Source organism: Populus trichocarpa, chromosome 10 (assembly GCF_000002775.5).
Source record: "Populus trichocarpa isolate Nisqually-1 chromosome 10, P.trichocarpa_v4.1, whole genome shotgun sequence".
NCBI classification, from domain to species: domain Eukaryota; kingdom Viridiplantae; phylum Streptophyta; class Magnoliopsida; order Malpighiales; family Salicaceae; genus Populus; species Populus trichocarpa.
The window spans coordinates 22,609,361-22,628,761 of NC_037294.2; the positions used below are offsets into that span (position 1 = coordinate 22,609,361).

Below are 19,401 nucleotides of genomic sequence, written 5' to 3' on the forward strand. Positions count from 1 at the left end.
GGGCAAGCATGTAGTCCATTCTAATTTTCTTAATAAATAAAATAATGTGCTGTTCATCTGGGCAAGCAACGTGTCATCTCTCGTACAAGTTTTGACTATGAAAAATAAAAGATCTGAGTTTTTAAACATTGAAGCTCAATTCTAAACTTATTTTTTATAATAAAAAACTTTAAAATATTTCATGAATCCAAACTTTCATATTTTTTTATTAAAAAACATGAAAAATAAATCGAATTAAAAGAGCTTTATATTCTCCAATCTACTTTTTAATAACATATCTAAAGAATAAAAATATCTTTATTGAACTTCTCTTCAAAACAAATATATTGACACCAAACTTAATTTGTTTTTGTAATTAAAAGGTGGCTGAAGAGATCATTCTCTTTTGTCTATCTTTTTTTGATAATTGCTCTACTTTTATCAGAGGCGATGAAAATAAAGTTTGAAAATTGAAATAAATAGACTTAAAACTACAATGAGCAAATAAAAAAACTGAAAACATTAGAGGCAAAACTGTAAAACACGTTGTTCTAGTATTCTTTATAATTATAATATACATGGGCCTATTGACTTTTAAAAGAAAAATGAAAAAAAAGTGAGAAAGGTACGAGAAGGTCGAGTGGAGGCGGGGCATGCTTTGGGCCTTTTGATTTTGATTTGAATTCAGGCAAGGAGGGAGACCTGAATAGTAAAGTTGGAGGTGGACCCTGGTCCACTACCCGTTGAGCTCGGTGAGGCCTTGTAGCCAGGTGGGTTTACTTGTTTATTTTTTTTTGGGTCCCAGCTCCTTTGAGACGACGGGTAATTTTCACACACCTTTTTTTTTTTCTCCTTGTAGTTTGATATTTCGTCATATAGTCTATTTCCCACCCTTTGAGATTAATTTGAATTAGCACGCTTAGAAAGTAATTCACTCCACTTCCAGTCTTTAGTATTTGTTAAAAAAATATCAGCGTAATTTTTTTTTTATTATCTTGCACAGAGAGAGCGATAGAGGTACGCATCTCTCCTGTGAATGTGAAAGCGCCTCTTCTCCTTTCTCTATTTCTTGCCTCTGGTTGCTACTCTAGGCTGAGTCCCACCCTCTCCTGTTACATTCCATCTCTGTGCGTGGCTTGTGTTTATCATTTTCTTCCCCAGTAACTGCTAAATCTGCAGCATCAGCATTACCATTTCTCGCATAAATAAACACTATTCCTTAGTTAGTCTCTTTCTTAATTAATTTCATTTCATTACCGGTGTTAGTCTTCTACTTAACTACCCCTACTACTAGCGTGTGGTGGACATTCTGTAACTTTCTCCTCCGCCATAACTCAGTACTCAGTTGATTAGTACGTGATTTTTAATTTTTAATTTTTAATTTTAAGTGCGGAGAAAGAAGCATAGACAAAGACAGGCAGACAAAAAAAAAAAAAAGGAGGCGAGGCGAGGCGGTGCGGTAGCTTTCAACTACTCCAACACAATGTATGTGCTTTCCTCTCCGTCGATCCGACCACTGCTTTGATTTTTTAGCTAACGTACGTATGGCATATGCTTGCATTTTTTTATTATTTTATTTATTGTTTGTATTTTCCTAAACGAGATCTGTTTTTTTTTTTTTTTCCCTTTTCTGTTAGGTTGAAGACGATGATGATGATTTAAACAACTTGCTGAACGTGTAAAGAGAAACAAGTGCTGCGGCATTTGCTCGATTATTAGGGTTTTCTATTCACCCTTCCATTTTTCTCTTCTTAATTCTCAATGCAATGACTACTAAACGCGCCTACAAACTCCGTATCCTCCTCAATTTTGTTTTTGTTTTTACGGCTTCGTCTGCTCATTACAATGCTCACGCTACTCTTTTTTTTCTTTTGCTTGATCTGCATTTTGCCTTATTCATTTCAGATCTGTCTTTTAAAAAATAAAATAAATAAATAAATAAATAAACTCCGTTGAATAAACTGTTGCTTAACTGATAATAGTAGTGATTGCTGCTGCTGTTGTTGGCCTTGACCACAATTTCTTTTAAAATTGCTTGAAAAGAGGAATTTGTGGCTCATTCTTCGAGTGTCAATTGCCTCAAGATTGGCAGGAAATCATCCAGGGTTCTTGTGACTGGAGGAGAAGATCACAAGGTTAATCTCTGGGCTATTGGTAAGCCCAATGCTATACTGGTCAGTTCTCGATTCTGTTCGTGATTTTTTTTTGTACCATTTTCTTTCTGGTCTGGTGTCTGATGATTTTCATTCCGTCTAATCCAATATTTTCATGCAGAGTTTGTCCGGACATACAAGCGGGATTGATTCAGTAAGCTTTGATTCTTCAGAAGTCCTAGTAGCTGCTGGAGCTGCAAGCGGTACGGTCAAGCTTTGGGATTTAGAGGAGGCAAAAAGTATGCTTGTGATGTGTCCTCTAAACTCTTACTATACTAGAATTTACTTGTATATTCCTATTGTTTCTTACTAATTATCTTTTCTGTCTGTTAAATTCATCACTTGCCATGTGTTCTGTCTGTAGTTGTTCGCACACTCACTGGTCACAGATCCAATTGCATATCTGTTGACTTTCACCCTTTTGGAGAGTTCTTTGCATCTGGTTCCCTGGACACAAATCTTAAGATATGGGATATTAGAAAGAAGGGCTGTATTCACACATACAAGGGCCACACTCGAGGGGTCAATGCAATCAGATTTACCCCAGATGGTCGCTGGGTTGTATCCGGTGGAGAGGACAATACTGTTAAGGTTATAACTGTTTTCTTTCTCTTGGTGTACATCATGTCTACACCCAGCCACTCACACACATCATGCCAGAAAATACTAAAGGTCCCGTGTCCAGTCCGCATCACAAGGACCTCACATTGACAGCCCTTAAATTTCACACATGGTCTTATGCACTTCTGCTGCCCAGTTTCTTTTCTTTATGTCTTCATATTCAGTGAATAGATGCGTATCAACCTGGTGACTTGAATTTATGAGAGTTGAGTCAGCCAAATATATTTTGGCCCTGCACACTGTGCCTGGTGCCAAGGGTCTGAGACTGATACCTGGTGACTTGAATTTAAGAGAGTTGAGTCAGCCAAATATATTTTGGCCCTGCACACTGTGCCTGGTGCCAAGGGTCTGAGACAAGGTTCGGACCCAATTCTCTCTCAAGTCAATGCAACTAATGAATGCATTAGGGTCATATTTAGTGTGTCTACCACTTGTAAGTTCCTTTTACTTGAGATAACCGCACATACAGGTTTCTTTTGTTTGATTCTTTTTTTAACTAACTCTGCAATGTGCACGATTTCAACAGCTGTGGGATTTGACTGCTGGAAAGCTATTGCACGATTTCAAGTGCCATGAGGGTCAGATTCAGTGCATAGATTTTCATCCCCACGAGTTTCTTCTTGCAACAGGTCAGTTATATGATTCCATGAAAAGCTACCTGTCTACTGTAATGTTATTTTATTTTTAATCCACGGTTCAACACATGCTGTCTTCTTCATTGCATGTTTTTCCAAGGTGTTGATTTGTGATAGATCTTGGTAATTCTTCCTGCGACAGCATGCATTTTGACACTTACCTTAACATTTTGCTTCTAACAAGTCAAAGAATTTTTTAGTCTTGAATTGATGATTCTATCTTTTATTCCATATCCAATAAAGAATGATTAAACAAAATAGTAAGAAAAACATAAAGTTAAACCTTTTCTATATCTTCAACTTTAGCATTACCACCAGCAGTATTCATTAATTCTGTGTCAATCCGAAACTGAAATTTTGCAAGAAATGAATTAGGTGTATGCATAGGTAAGTGCAACTATTTTTATATAAAATTATAGGCGCGTGATTATGTTTGTTGGAACCCCATCACTAGGAATCTGTATCTGTGATTAGAAATTTGCATTTTCCTGGAAAATTCACATCTTTGTGTACCTTAATTTGTTGCCTTTTTGTAGGTTCTGCTGACAGGACAGTAAAATTTTGGGATCTTGAAACCTTTGAGCTAATAGGTTCTGCTGGGCCAGAGGTAATTTTATGCCTTAAGAGATACCTTTTATCGTCAACTTGGGAACATAAATCTTTTCTAGTGCTTTTTCTTATGAGAGAATGCTTTTTGTGGAACCTGTCTCCCTTTAGACAACTGGAGTGCGTTGTTTGACCTTTAATTCTGATGGGAGGACTCTACTCTGTGGATTGCATGAAAGTTTAAAAGTAAGCTCTCTCTCTCAGTATATATATATAGAGGTAGTTCTTCAGGTCTACTGGTTTTACTAAATTTGCAACCAACTTTTTAGGTTTTCTCCTGGGAACCAATAGGATGCCCTGATTCTGTGGATGTGGGATGGTCCAAGTTGTCAGATCTCAATGTTCATGAAGGAAAGCTTCTTGGCTGCTCATACAATCAGAGTTGTGTAGGAGTGTGGGTTGTAGATTTAGTAAAGGAAACAAAATCTCTTGAAAGGTTGTCAGATTTTCAAAATTCAGATCACGGGAAGGAGTTTTCTAAAGAATCAAAGGTTTTGCCGAGTAAGCTGTTTTTTGAATCTTTCAATTCTTGGTTCAGTGTTGGTTTTGGCTATTGTATTTTTCTCTTTACTTTATTCTTTAAAAAAATTGGTTTAAAATAATTCCTTAAGCTGGATTGTGACATATGTTCTTCATTCCTGGTTCAACATTCTAATTGAAGCGACGGGAAGTGCACCTGGTACTCCTCAAAGAGCGAGCTTAAACACTGGGTTGAAGGCAACCATTACCGGTCCAATAACAGTTCCTAGCACAGCAGCCCCAAAGAGGAGTTCTATGAAGGTCTATTCAGCTGTTAATGTTCCAGTCTTGAACAAGGCAGATGTAATTCCTGTAATTGTCCCCAGAACCAACTCAAGATCAGAGCAAGTTGCTGGCTCCAGAAAAGAAATTGATATTGCCGCAAGGACAATGCCATTTTCTTTGCATTTGAAGACAACTGATTTCCGGAAATTTTCAAATAGCAGAGAGGACATGGACCAGCCAACTACCTCTATCCAGCCTGCTGAGACCACAGGTTGCAAGGCAACAGAACTGATCAGTGTCACTGATAGGAATATTTCTCCTGCAGTTAAAGGTTCGATTCATGGACTAACAACTGCTGAACAATCTTTTGGATCTGGAAACTATAAATCAGATTCAACATTGGAGCCACCCACTAGTTATCAGAAAGAAAACTGTAAGTGTTACTAATTAAGAAAAAATTATTTGCTGCTGATTGTCAGTGTCTGTATATATGTATGATGCTGTTGTTTTGTGGCTGCTTCATAGTTGCCATTCCGTCATTTAGCTTGTTATCTGTATAGAAATAACTTTTAATAATCAGATAGATCGGAACTCAAGATTTTTCTTGTAAAATTTGAAGTAAGATTGTTGCATTTCAATTCTTAAACCTTTCTTTCATATATTTGATCATTATAAATGCACACTATATGTTTTTAGTCTTTTAGTCCAACAATATCAACTAGCCTCTCCTTTATATAACACAGAGATGATGACATTTTAATCAGAGGATTGAAGGGGATGGTTGATTGCTTCTTTAGATGTTATAGGGTTTCAAAAGACAAAAATTAAGGTTTCAAGGTAGGATCCTTTTGTAGATAAGGAATCTGGTCTGATTTGAGCTCCTAAAGTTGCTGATGGCTGTCTTTACTCAGCTGTTTACCTGTTACACATGTTTCACAATTTGATAGGCTGTTGCATTGAGAATTTAGGGTTTCTGCATTCTTTGGGAATGCTTTCGAAACCTTCCTTTTGGCTTAGAAATCTATCAAATCAAAGTGTACTTATGCGGTGAATAGTTGGTTTACAATGGACTTGGAATTGGCTCCCATTATGAACTTGATGGGTAAGGGTATTAAAAAGTATTTAAGCCTTCTGGTTTGCTTTCTGTAGGATGGCAGCGACACATTTATTTATAGCTTTAAGTGACTTGCTTTACCATGGACTGATTTATAAACAACTGCAACTATAAGGTTTACAGATAATATTTTGATAAGGTACAGTTGAAAATGCTATAGAAGAGGCTTCATTTTGATAGTATCTAGGTTGCTAGAACTGAGAAACTTGTTCCATGAATTTCTAGGTGCAATTGGTGTGTAGTGAGCAAATAATGCTTTACTGGTACTCCACTGAGGTTTTCTGCCATTGCTTAATTTAGCTTATTTTCAAAGAGATTAAATATGCTTAGATCTATACCCTATATTTCAGATCTATATTCAAGTTACTATGATCAATCATTTTTATTTAAGATGCTTAGAATGACAATGAATCTGACTTTTTATTAAGATGCTTGGAATGACAATGCCGGGAATGCCTTAGTTTTATGAAAAAGGCACCAAGGTTGGTTTAGCTGATCAAAACAGCTCTTGCAACTTTTATATGGCAGCCTAAGCTAGTTAAAATTCATCACCTTTCTCAAAATTGCTGATAATCATGCTAATACATTGCCCTTAGTGATTATGTCAACACTGATATCTGATTCAAGAAGAAACATGGCTTATATAGCTTGAAACAACATTAATAAGAATCCAGTAAGTATCCACCTTTTTGGCTGGTGGAAGGGTGGTTTCATGAAATGGACAGGGATGATGCTGAAAATGAAGAGTGAAATATGGATGTTCGTGCAGTGTTGGTGGAAGAAATCATAGGGCTGTTTACCCATTCAATAGATCATGATTCCCATCGTATTCTCTATGTTTCATTGACTCCATGAGTTGGACTTTGATTTGCTTGGTACATTTGTGGCTTTGGATTGGCATACTTTTCACACTTTTGTCAGTTGAAATGGAATGCGCGGCTCCAATGTTGAAAATATTAATGTTTCTTCCAGGTGAGACTCGAGGACATAAAATAAACAGAGATGCACCCTCCATTGAAAGCCAGAAAGGAGGTATTGCTGTTCCTGATTGCAATATGAGGTTTGTCAATAATGCAAATATGCCTAATCTATTTCACATTAAATATGTAGGAAGAATGCGTTCACTTATGATAAACTGGGAGAAAAGGGGAAGCTCTCCTAGCTATGAGGGACCTACTTCTGGCATTTCTGCCGGGACATCATCTGTGGTGAATGTGCTCCCTCTTAATATGGTAGGATTTGATTTCAACTTTTGTACTTGTTCCATTCTCTTTCATAACTTTCTGATCACCTGAAGACATGTGCTACTATTTTGGGTTTCAGGACTGTATTACATGTTTTCAAAGTGTTATGCAGAACATATCATGTCCAAAAAACATAAAAACGAAAAGGACCTGTTAATTGATTATGTTTGATTCTAGGTCTTTATCTTCCGTACAAAAATGATCTATCATTTTATCTTTGCTTGTATGAATGAAACAATTATTAATTGAAAATTTTCACATCCCTCACCTTGTTCTGTTATGGATGATATCAAATATGTGCTGTTTACGATTCATAATTATTTTTTTCATCAGTACTGCGATCAGAACATCAGTTTTACATTTTATGGTGCCAATTCTGATATCTCTATGCACTCAATTTCCTAAAAAAGATGACATTTTAGTTCAGTGGCACTGCCTATGATCTAACTAGAAATGTTTCTGGTTGGAAAATGGAGGATAAACTGTTCACGTGGAGGGATACAAATTTATTCCAGTTGAGGATACACCTAGTTTACAAACTTTGTAGAGGTATATATGTTTTTTTTGTGTTGCATTTGTCACAATGATGGTTGCACTAAATTGTAGTGGTCTCTCTGGAGGGAGCTTCTCACATGGCATAGAAGGCATAAAAGCATCTAGAACAATAGAGTCCTGACAATCCCGTTCCGGATCTTAATTTTTCCAAAATATTTTTTATGTGCTTGTTTAAGTCTTCTCATTTCATTCACTTTAAAGATGCTGATTTATACACCTTTTTCATCTGTTAATAAGTTGAAGTTTAAACAGAGAGGACGTGCCCCATCCATCGAAAAGGAAATGGTTTCTGCTAGTGACGAGGATGTTATTGCAGACTTAATGGAACAGCATGATCAATTTGTCAGCTCTATGCAGTCTCGTTCTGCCAAGTTACAGGTGACTTAGCTGGATAAGTGAGTGTGTACGTGTGTGACAAGTGTAGACATAAACGTAATATTTTGCCCATTCAAGGGCAGGGGAGAGCTGGTGACAGAAAACATCAGCGTCTTTGTTTTGGCATTTCTTGACATAATTCCACATGAGAGATGGAGATAAATTCATTACCAATAAAGTTACTATGCTATGAATGCAAGTACCTCAAATTGCAACTGTAATTTGTTTCTGTCCCTAACTGATAAATTGCCTTTTAGCATCTCCATAATTTTTTATTCTTATCATAACGATGGATTCAATCAGAGCACCCTCCCAAATTGCTGGTTATAAGCTCCTATCTGTACTTGCTTTATCCCTTCCAACTGCAAGTTAGTTGTCACAATCTAATTATTACTTTCTTATTGATATGGTAGAAACGAACAGATGCAATGGTGTAACCTGTTTTCTGCAAGAAATACACAGCATTGACCCAGCAGATTCTTTGGTTTTGGGGCCATCTCTTATCTTTTGTAACATATGAGAACTTAGAAACTGCATGCTACATTTATTCTCCATTTAGCCATCATGTGCCCCCCGTTTATTTTCTCCCTTTTGTACTTCTGTTAATATGTTTGCATCCAGCTAGCTGCCATTGAAAGGTTGGTGAAACTTTTCTATGATTTCCTGTAGGTTGTCCATAGATATTGGGAGAGAAATGATGTAAAGGGGGCCATTGGTGCAATGGAGAAGATGGCTGACCACGCCGTGAGTTCCCTTTTCCCTCCTCTTTTCTCACTGTATTTAATAAGCATATTTGGATACTACAGTTCTTTTAACATTCATTCTTAACCTTTAGTTTCTTTCCATATGCTGTAACTGGCAGGTCCTTGCTGATGTAATCAGTATTGTGGCAGATAAAATTGACACTGTCACATTGGATATATGCACATGTCTCCTGCCTCTTCTTACTAACCTGCTTGAAAGTGACATGGATAGGTAGGTTGTGCTTTGTAATACTTGTCAGTTAATCAACTTACAGCTGTTGGTCTATGTGTTTTCCATCATAAGAAAATGTAGTTTCCAGTGGGCAGCACCAAGTGTTGGTTATTTTCAAAAGAAAGTGCCAATAGCGAGGATTCATTGCTAAACTATCTTGTATTTAGGCACTCAAGCATTTCACTGGACATGCTGCTGAAGCTGGTCAGGACATTTGGTTCAATGATCTATTCGACTCTATCAGCATCAACATCTGTTGGTGTGGATATTGAAGCAGAGCAAAGGTGTGCACCTTTTGTAATGTTTGCAATTGTTTTTTCTTTGCACACAACAAAAATTGCTTTGAGACGCTGCTTATGTGGTTCACAGGTTGGAACGTTGCAATATCTGCTTTGTAGAGCTTGAGAAAGTCAAGCGTTGCCTGCTTACCCTTACAAGGTAGCTTCAATTTTCTTAGCGGGCTTGACAACTGCTGCTTTGATATCCCAATGTATTGTGTCTGGATTCTTTTATTCTACTCTCTGTTTTGTTCAATAGGAAAGGTGGTTCAGTTGCGAAGTACGCCCAGGAGCTAAATCTAGCTCTTCAAGAAGTATCATGACCAAACACCGTTTCTTCTGAGGGGCGACTGTGAATGTTGTTTTTAGCCTACATGGATTGGATTATGATTTCTTTATGGGAGGAGCAGAGTGTGCATTTGTAGGAGTTAAAACTGCTTGCCTTACATCGGCTAATACTTCCAAGTTTTCTGCCTTGGTTGGCCCCAGACCTCCATGTACCGCTGATTCTATCTTAATTACTACTGAAACTTGAAAGCTAACATAGGTGTATCTCCATCTGCCATCGGTTGCTGCAGTCCTGACAATCTTTCAATGTGGAAAAGGATTTTGCCCACTCAACATGTAGGAAACAGATTGTAACCTTGGCACTGTATCAATTCATTCTTTTTTGAATACCTATCGAAAGAGGAAATAGAGCAAACTGGTTTTAAGTGTGTACGAATATGTTGCGGCTACTCGCCGCCTCCGTTACAACCGCTTTTGTTCTCTTTTTTCTTTTCAAACTGAACAGCATGTTCTGTTTCGGCCTTTTGTGTACGCGGCTGTTTTGGACTTTATCTACAGCTGGCCTAGCCAGTTGCACGAGTAAAGGCCCTGCCAGGGGCCTAGAAGCTCCCATATGGGTGCTGGACCAACATGCCCTGTTACGAAAGCCTAACTTCAGAGGCCTGTTGGACCCAAGCCAGCCAGAACAAAACCAGCAATTAAACAGCGGAAGCTTCAAAGAATCACGCAGCAAGATCAGTAACCGATGCATGCAAATTAAATTAAATTAGAATTAGAATTATTAAGAAAAAAAAACTAAAAGAGGTCAGATATGTACTGTGTATTATGGGGTATTTTACCGTGGACTTTAACAGTGTACTAATGATTTTTCCCTTGCTCTGGAAAGCTTGATTGTTTTGGAAGGTTATTTTTTTTTTCTTTTTTTTTTGCTACCTTTTTTACGTTCCTACCGCGTATTTTATTCCTCTCTTTTTTCTTTTGACTTATTGCACCAGAAACACAGCTTTCACTCCAGACCTCAGAGGGCCTGGATTTGGTCAGGAAAAACAAAAATAACCTAGAACCCTTGATTAGCTTTTGTGGCAAAATAACCAAGAGAGGTTGAGTTGGAGAAGGACCAAAAGCACAGCTTTTACTCCAAGGGCTTCAATCTAGTCAAGAAAAAAAAACCCAGAACCCTTTATTAGCTTTTATAGCAAAATAATTGAGAGAGGCTGAGTTGAAGAAGGAGAGGAAGATGCAGAGACAAGCAGACCCTTAGGTTTGGGTTTGATCAGTAGAGACTCAAGAGGGCTTGAATCTCTCTTCCTCTTCTACTTCAACCAGGTGCTATGAGTAAAAAAAAATTTATTTTTCACTATGCATCTTCATCTCCTTCGACCAGGTTCAACTAAAGAGGCTTGAATAAAATATCAATAGCCAAGTTGTTTCTTCAGATTTCCATCTTGAAGTCGTTTGATTTTTTTTGTGTTGTTGATTTTAAGGTTTCACCAAGGGTTTCTTCCTTTTTAGGTTTTGAAAATTTACAGCCTTTTGTTTTCCTGTCGTAATCATTATTATTATTATCTGATTGGTTGATTGATTTGGTTTGGTTCTGTTGTGATTTCGCGTCTTTCGTCCCATGTTGATCTATCTTGCTTGGGCCCTTGGCCTGACAATCCATTTTGAGAGCTGGTCCAGTTTGGAAACAACTATTCTGTATTAAGAATGTGTTTGATATTGAGATTGCTGTATTTGTAATTTTAAAAAAATTATTTTATAAAAAGTATTTTTAATTGATGTTGGTTTGGAAAAATATATGTTTAGTTAAAACTATAGTTGAAATTGAGGTTGAACAAAAAGTAGTTTAATGTGTTTGGTTAAAAAAATACTTTGCAAATTGAGGTTATAAAATAATTAAAAAATATATATATTAATATTAATGATTTCTAATTTAAATATTGTAGATTTAACTACTATTATTACATCATGAAATAAATAATATTGATATCAAATATTTTTTATTATTCTATTAAACTATGTGCAATGTCATCACATACGAAATCTATCCAACAATGACTATATTTTCCATGGTTTCTTAAGCGCGCAACAATAAAAACTGAATTTTTTGTTATGTCATCAAGCGATCTCCTTTTAATTTTTTGAATAAAACACAATTAAAATAAAAATAAAAACTGATTTTTTTTAACTAGGTCGGACCGGGCAAGAACATAATTGGAATTGCGATCAAATTCCACAAATGCTACGTCATCATGCGATATCCTTCTAATTTATGTAGTGTTATTAAATAATATTAAATACTAGTTTTTCGAGTAAAACATAATTTTTTTAAAAAATCAACAATTTCATTACGTACAAAATTCATTCGACAATAACTACAGTTTCCATGATTTATCATGCGTGCAATAAAATTAGATAAAATATTATCAGAAATAAAATTGAGATTACAGTACAAGTAAATTTAATTCATCTTAAACTAATTTTTAAAAAAAACAAAAAAAAAACCGATCACGTTCACGTGAACAATGCGAGTGCAATCAATTAACTGCACTAGTTTTTCGGGAAAAAAAAACTAAACTAAACTTTTCACATTGGTTTTTCAAAAAAAAAAAAAATATTGTTCACTTTAGTGAACAGTGCGATAGTGGAGCCATGCTCCACTGTTGAGGTTCCTCCCCCACTATGAGAAGCAGTAAAATGCTGCTTCTCAAAACCTGCGTCCCAATCTTTGATTTTAGTGGGTCCTACCAGCAAGATGTAATTTTTTCTTCTTAACCAAACGCTGTTATGTGTGGCTGCGGGTGAACCTCACCTACAGCCACGTTACCAAACGACATCTTAGAGCTTGATTCATATGATTCCATGCATAGATCTTCTGTGCGAGGGATGCAGTATGAGTTTCATGCTGGTTTTTTTTTTTAAATAAATTCATGAATTTTCTTTTGATTTTTACAAGTATGTTGTCTCTACGTTCTTCTAACTGTGTGGCTATTCTTAATTAAAAAAAAATAAAAAACCAAAGGTATAAGAAGCATCATTGCTTAATTTGGTATTGTGGTAACTTTTTGGTTGGGATTTGAAAACAGTTGTTTTATAAAAAATATTTTTAATTGAGATTAGTTTGATATTTATATATGTTTGGTTAAAACTGTAGTTGAAATTAATGTTGAATAAAAAAGTAGTTTAATATATTTGGTTAAAAATGCTTTTCAAATTGAGGTTGTAAAATAATTTCAAAAAATATATATTAATATTGATGGTTTTTAATTTAAATATTGTAAATTTAACTACCGCCATTACATCATGAAATAAATAATACTTTATATAAAATATTTTTTATTATTCCATTAAACCATCTACAATTACATCACGTATGAAATACATTCGACAAGGACTACAATTTTCTTGGTTTCTTAAGGCCGCAACAACATTAGGTAAAATATCATCAGGAATAAAATTGAGATTGCGATCTCCGTCTGATTTATCATTAGTGTCATTGAATAATGTTAAACACTAATTTTTAAAATAAAACACAATTAAAAATAAAAAATAAAATTTTTTATTTTATTTTACTGGGTCGGATAGGTTGATAGTTATGTTTTAAAATATATTAAAATAATATTTTTTATTTTATAAAATTTATTTTTGATATTAATATATAAAAATTTAATTTAATTTTTATTTTAAAAAATAACAATAATTTAACCATAATCCAAACATGGCCATAATCATCATTTATAAGAAGAAAGCTAGTGATTGCTTGCTATTGGCATATAGAGAAAAGAATCTCTATGATAGTAGAGTATAATAAATTACTTTATACGGGCATAAATATCTATCACCCCATGAATTTAATTTTTTATGATAGGTAGAATCCGTAGATAGGTAGAGTCCGTAGAGAATGAGAGCTCAATTATTTAATTTCAGAATTAAAAATCAAATTTACCAAAATAAGCGGGAAGCATTTGAAAGCAGCTCTTAGCTGCTTCTTCTTATCTTGCGTTGCAAACACAGGCCCATGAACAGTGAATGCTGTTTTTTTCTTTAACAAACGTTTGGCTCTTGCCTTTTGCTTCAAACGCAAACGCCTCGTCGTAAAGAAACTGTCTTTCACCGGGATCAAAGCTACCCATGAACTAGGACCCAGGGACCGAGCATAAAGGTCATCTGCTACAAGTCACGATATAAAGTAACCAATCGAGATTAGCCTTCAAAACAATATAGCGGACGGATTGCATGCCCTCAACAAGTTCCTCGTCTTAAAAGTTAAAATGCCAGTAAAATGTAAGAAATTTCACATCACCACAAAAGTTGGAGTAATATTACTGGCAAACAGTAACAAACAGGCAACTGGCCTCTGAAACATGTCTAGTGCTTCGACACCAAATCCAAAACATATGAACAGCCTCCATAAGAATGCTAAGAGAATAAGTCCACAGCTCATTCCATTGAGAAAACTATGTTTTAGCGGATCTTCAATTCAAAGAAAAATGCAAAGCATGAAGATGAAAGAAATGGCAGGGCAGAGGTCTACGAAAGATCCAAAAACCACAGTACAAATATTTAATTAATCTTCAGTTCAATCAGAGCCATACTAGTGATCGTTAATTCTGTCAGAGCTGTACAATAGCAAACAGCTTTTAATTGAAAATTGTCACAAGCTAGAAAAAGCAAATCATCAAATTTGATTACATGCAATAGAAGAATCAGAACAGCGTATGGCAAGTTTGATGTAACATAATTCTAATTGTCCAAGGAGCACTGAATAATAGATGCTCTGCATTGCATATGTATTATTGCATGGGTATAATATATGACTGCCTCCTTATTATACCAGATGAAGCAAAAACACACATCCTAGTCAGTGTTCCATGATTTCCTGGACTTTCCTTTCTAATCCGTGGTCCTAAAAAATTGGGAATACCCTTCACCATTTCCTATATTCTATCAATTCCCTGCTGTCATTTTCCAAAGATAACCAACCAACATTGAGTATTGAGATCCCACTAGATGGCGAGATACAATAAGGAGCAACCTCAAGATAAACTAACTAGAGGAACAAGACTAGGAACAAGTGCCCAAAGAGAAGTCAGAAACGAAGTGGATTAAACCCTAGCACATCTGCCAACATATTGAAATGCATCTCCAAAAATGAGCGCTTTGTCAGGAAGAGCAACCCTATGGGTCTGTGCAGGAAGGACTGGCTGGGGGAGGATGAATAGGGTAAAATGAAAGGATGGATGTTAACCCATCCATCTAATTGTTTGACTAACTATAGAGGGAAGGATAAAAGGCAATCCTTTGGAAAGAATAGAGGGATCCTTCCAAACCTTCCTTGGGTCCTAGCCCTTCTTTCCAAACAAAAGGAACACCCCATCCTTCACTTCTCATCCCTCTCTCTTTATCCACCCCTCCCTCAATGCCCTCCAGCCAAACACACCCTATAAGTTGGGAGTATAAGAGCTCCACCATTTCAAGCGCTAGCTTAGAATTGATCCTAACTACAATCACAGAAGCCTGTATATGTAGGCAAAATAGATCAGATGTAGCACTGCAGTTGCGAATTTTAAAGAAGAAACGCCCCCTCAAAATAGCAATTAGTAAACAAGCAAAGAAAGGAAATTCCAGATAATAAGATTGTTAAATTGAAAGAAAGAGCAATGATGATGATGATGACGATGACGATTGTGAAGTGATAACAAGTAAAACTGATTGGATTGAAGAAGAACATATGTATATACACACCATTCATATTATAACAACAACATACATATTTTATTATGAAAGTAAAAGGAAGAGCAAAGAGAGGTATTTTCCTGCCTGCCTGCATTGGATGATGATTGATATGTAAGAAGGCAAGGAAATGAGGATAGGACAGTTCAATCAAGGAATTCCAACTCATCCTCTCTGAGATGAGCAAAGAACTTGACTCCTCCTGAATGGACAAACTGAATCTTGTAAGGAAGATTAGCTGAAACTCGCCTCCCCTTCCACAGGTTCACGTACTGCTTCACCTCACCTTCCAATCCACACAGATCCAATTCCTCCGCCACTCGAGGCACGTGGTAAACCTTCACCGGAACCTTCACCCTAACCTTCGCTCCAATCTTCTTCTTCGCTTCCTCTTCCTCATCTTCTGTCACCATGGTTGCGGAATTGTTGGACCGTAAAGCCACCGAGCATGAAACTAGTGTTTTTCTTCTTCCTCTGCTACAAGTACTACTTGCTGCTGCTGTAGAGGAAGATGAAGATGTAGATGCTACTGTGGCAGTGCAAGTAGGAGTAATAATTGAGTAGCAGCAGCAGTTACGCCTTGGATTTGGTGAAAATAAGGCATTGGATTTGAATTTGAATTTGAATTTGGTGATATCTGTGCAACGGAAAGCCGAACAGGCTGCGGCGGCTCCCGACGATAACGCCCCACTCGTGCCCATCGCGCTCCGTCTAGTCTAGAAAATGGGTAATCTAGTTCCTTCTCTTGTTTCTATTCTATTTCAATTTTGGAGCACTACCACACATCCAGTCCAGTCGGATATTGTTTGATTTATATATTTTTCGTCATCAATCCCTACCTATCTATCTATCTATGCCTAATTTCTATCTCCTCTCTTTTACCTCTCGGATTTTTACTACTACTATTTCACATTTTTTTAATTACTGTTACTTATTGCCTCTCTCTCTCTCTCTCTATCTGATAATACCCCAATTTATTATAATAATAACAAAAGGCGAATGGAGTAAGTAAGGGGTCTATTCGATTCTTCACTACTCCTCCTTCCTCAGTTTCAAAAACTAAACTATTCTATTAATTCACCTAAAGCAGAGAGAGTTTGACATTTTCCTTTTTACTATTAATTTTGTTAATAAACACAGTGAGTAAACTCTTTTAATTATTCTCCAAACTCATTTTCTAAAGGGAAAAAGGTTAAAATAATAATTAATAAATAAATAAATTGTTGGCCTGTAAAGATAGAAAATGATTCAAACGAAGTATCCACGAAAACGTGGCATGACATCAGTGGGCGCGGAGGGATCAAGAACCAGAGGTGGACTGCCCTCCTCCAATATTTTATGGATAGCAAGCAGCACGTACGTTGTTGTTATCTCCAAACTACTCTTTCATGTTTTGATATTATTTCTTATCATAACAGGCAGGCAGGCAGGCAGGCAGGGATCAACCCCACCACAATTCCCAAATGAATTGACTAGATAGGTGGGCCGTGATGCCTTATGGGCCGGGCTAATTTTTCTAACGAATTAATGTTCAGGAGATGATGATCAAGTTAATTCGATGAGATATGAGATTAAAATGATATGTAGAAAAGAAATTTAAAAAAATTTGTAAAGATTAAAGTGTAATAATCTAATATCAAATGATAAAATTAAAAAATAATTTTTTTTTTCAAAGCAATGTTGAAGAAAAAAAATTGAGTCAACCCGGGTAAACTTAATTAACCCACCACTCGTGATATAGATTTTTTTTTATAAATAAACTAGCATAAAAGACTGAAGTTAATAAAAAAAAACGCTAAAAAAAATTCAAATTAACTTCACTAATATGCACTTGAGATAACCCTATAAAAAAAACAATCGTAAGGTTCAAGAGCCAATAATTTAATGTCAAATAATGGAATTGAATAAAAAATTCATTTTCATAAAAAAAACATAAAAAAATAATTTGAGTCAACTTGAATTAATTTGACCAAACTACTACTCGGAATATGAGATTGAGATAATCTCATAAAAAAATAAAAGAAACAACAAAGCTCAAGCCCCAATAATCCAATGTTTAATGATGAATTTGAACAAAAAAATTCAATTATTAATAAAGGACCTAAAAAAGCTTAACTTAAATTGGCTTCGAGTTATATGACCAAGATTACTCTATAGAAAAGTAGACAAGCAAAAAATCACGAACTAAAGTTTAATGTTTTGATTCCTATCTGTTATGTTTTAAATGAAGAAATAATGAGATGCTAAATTGAAAAAATAAAATAAAATAAGAAAAGGATAAAAAAAATAGCAATCAAAATAATGGATCAAAATTAGATAAAAAAAATAAAATGAAATAAAATGTTTATGGAAAAAATAAAAAACAATCAAGAAAAAAAATAACAGTCAAAATAATGAGGATTAAGATTGGATAAGAAAAATAACGAGGGACAAAATTAAAAAAAATCAAGAAAAGGATAAAACACAAAAAACAAGTAATCAAAAGAATGATGACTGAATTGGAAAAAAAAACTAGGGATGGAATTAAAAAGAATAATTTCAAAAAACATTAAAAGCAAAACAAATAGTAATAAAAAAAAATAAGAGCCAAAATTAATATAAATACATATCAGAGAACACAATTGCATTTTTGTTGTGTGCACATGCCCCCCACCAACACGAAGAGGTATACACACCGCTCCAAACACCGTCACATATGGTGGAGTTCTGTAACCGTACAGTCTCACATGTGCTGTCTAAAGGGCTTCAGAGTCGTCAGGCGTTGACATGTTAGCTTTTTTTTTTTTAATAATATTTAACTTTTTAAAATTACTAAATAGCTCCTAGACAAAAAAAAAAAAAACACAACAATAAAATGTCTTTGGTTAAAGTCTTTTTTTTATTTTTAATTTTAAGATCAATTATGTCACTTCATTGTTTTAAAAAATGAAAAATAAAAATACCCCTTTGTGTCAGACTAATGTTTTTTTTTTCTTTTAATGGTATTAGCATAATTTAGCTGTGCAAGAAATATTGAAGAAGAGATAAAAAAAACCACAAGGTGAAAGTTATACATTTTTTTGAATTTAAAGAAAACAAAATTAGTTTATTGTGCTATATATATATATATATATATATATATATATATATATATATATATATATATATAAACCAATTTATCCTAAATTAATTTTGTAATGCTCAATAAATTCTCTAGAAAAGACATTTTCATCCTCAAGCTTTGTTAGTTTTTTTTTAGAAAAGCATAAATATAATTAAAATGTTTCAGTGAACATCACAATGATTTACTAATTGCTTTTAGTTTTTTTTTAATAAACCAAAAATAGACGATTTATTGCTTGATACTGTGGACACACGCACGCTCATCAAGCCTATCACGAACGTCGGGTCTAATAAAATCAGCCCAGTTTCGATTCTATATACTATTGCTTTTTTCACTGTGTTTGTTTTTTTAGATAATTTTTGTGGTTGTGATTTAAAAAAAATGTAAAAAAAATGTGATTAGTTGTGATTAGTTGGATTTAAATACGTGTTTGGTAAAAATTATGGTTAGAGTTTATGTGTAGCAAAAAACATGTATAAAATGTTTGATAGAAGTGTGGTTGCGGTTGCTTTTCAAAGTATTTTTTATTTGGAAATGCATTAAAATAATATATTTTTTAAAAAAATTATTTTTAATATTAACGTATTAAAATAATCTGAAAAGACAAAAAATATATCAATTTGAAGCAAAGAAAAAAATAAAAAATTTTCAAATTTTTTTTAAAATTGCTTTTGAAACGCAAAAACAAAAACTCAGTTAAAAAAATATATAAATACTGCTTCACAAAAATTGTGTTTCAAACTTAATTTTTTAATGAATCCTGTAATATAAAACACAATTTAATTTATTACTAAACACCTTACTATGTTTGTTTCACCATAAATATAAAAACTAGTAAAAAACAAACACATCTCCACAGACTCCACAAACGTAGAAAACACTGTTAAATAAGGTTACGAGATCCCCAAAAACGGCTACGGATGGTGAACCGGGTCCTAGCACCAACTTCGCTTTAGAGTCTAAACACAAGTTCTCCTTATAGTTCTCAGAATTCCCAA

The 19,401-nt window shown here is 34.8% G+C and overlaps 2 protein-coding genes across 5 annotated transcripts; one reads left to right on the top strand and one right to left on the bottom strand.

The window, feature by feature from the left end:
- Window positions 1–904: 904 nt before the first annotated feature.
- On the top strand, window positions 905–9,999 carry LOC7468474 (katanin p80 WD40 repeat-containing subunit B1 homolog KTN80.4). 4 transcript variants are annotated; one of them, XM_024611095.2, is made up of 18 exons: window positions 905–1,517; window positions 1,617–1,773; window positions 2,023–2,153; window positions 2,254–2,371; window positions 2,497–2,723; window positions 3,280–3,382; window positions 3,925–3,995; window positions 4,106–4,180; window positions 4,264–4,495; window positions 4,656–5,171; window positions 6,825–6,884; window positions 6,963–7,084; window positions 7,889–8,029; window positions 8,696–8,770; window positions 8,889–9,001; window positions 9,169–9,285; window positions 9,371–9,439; window positions 9,539–9,999. In XM_024611095.2, exons 2-18 carry the CDS (start codon window positions 1,746–1,748, stop codon window positions 9,600–9,602), a joined length of 2,262 nt encoding a protein of 753 aa, XP_024466863.2. In that variant the 5' UTR covers window positions 905–1,517; window positions 1,617–1,745; the 3' UTR covers window positions 9,603–9,999. The 4 variants fall into 4 exon arrangements, with proteins under 4 accessions (XP_024466863.2, XP_024466865.2, XP_052312524.1 ...); XM_024611097.2 differs by having other exon boundaries at window positions 906–1,517; window positions 7,895–8,029; XM_052456564.1 differs by having other exon boundaries at window positions 906–1,464.
- A 5,447-nt stretch (window positions 10,000–15,446) lies between these two features.
- Window positions 15,447–16,001, bottom strand: LOC7468473 (ferredoxin-thioredoxin reductase, variable chain, chloroplastic). The gene has a single exon (XM_002315324.3). The coding sequence runs from the start codon at window positions 15,999–16,001 to the stop codon at window positions 15,447–15,449; it is 555 nt and encodes a 184-aa protein (XP_002315360.2).
- Between the last annotated feature and the right edge of the window lie 3,400 nt (window positions 16,002–19,401).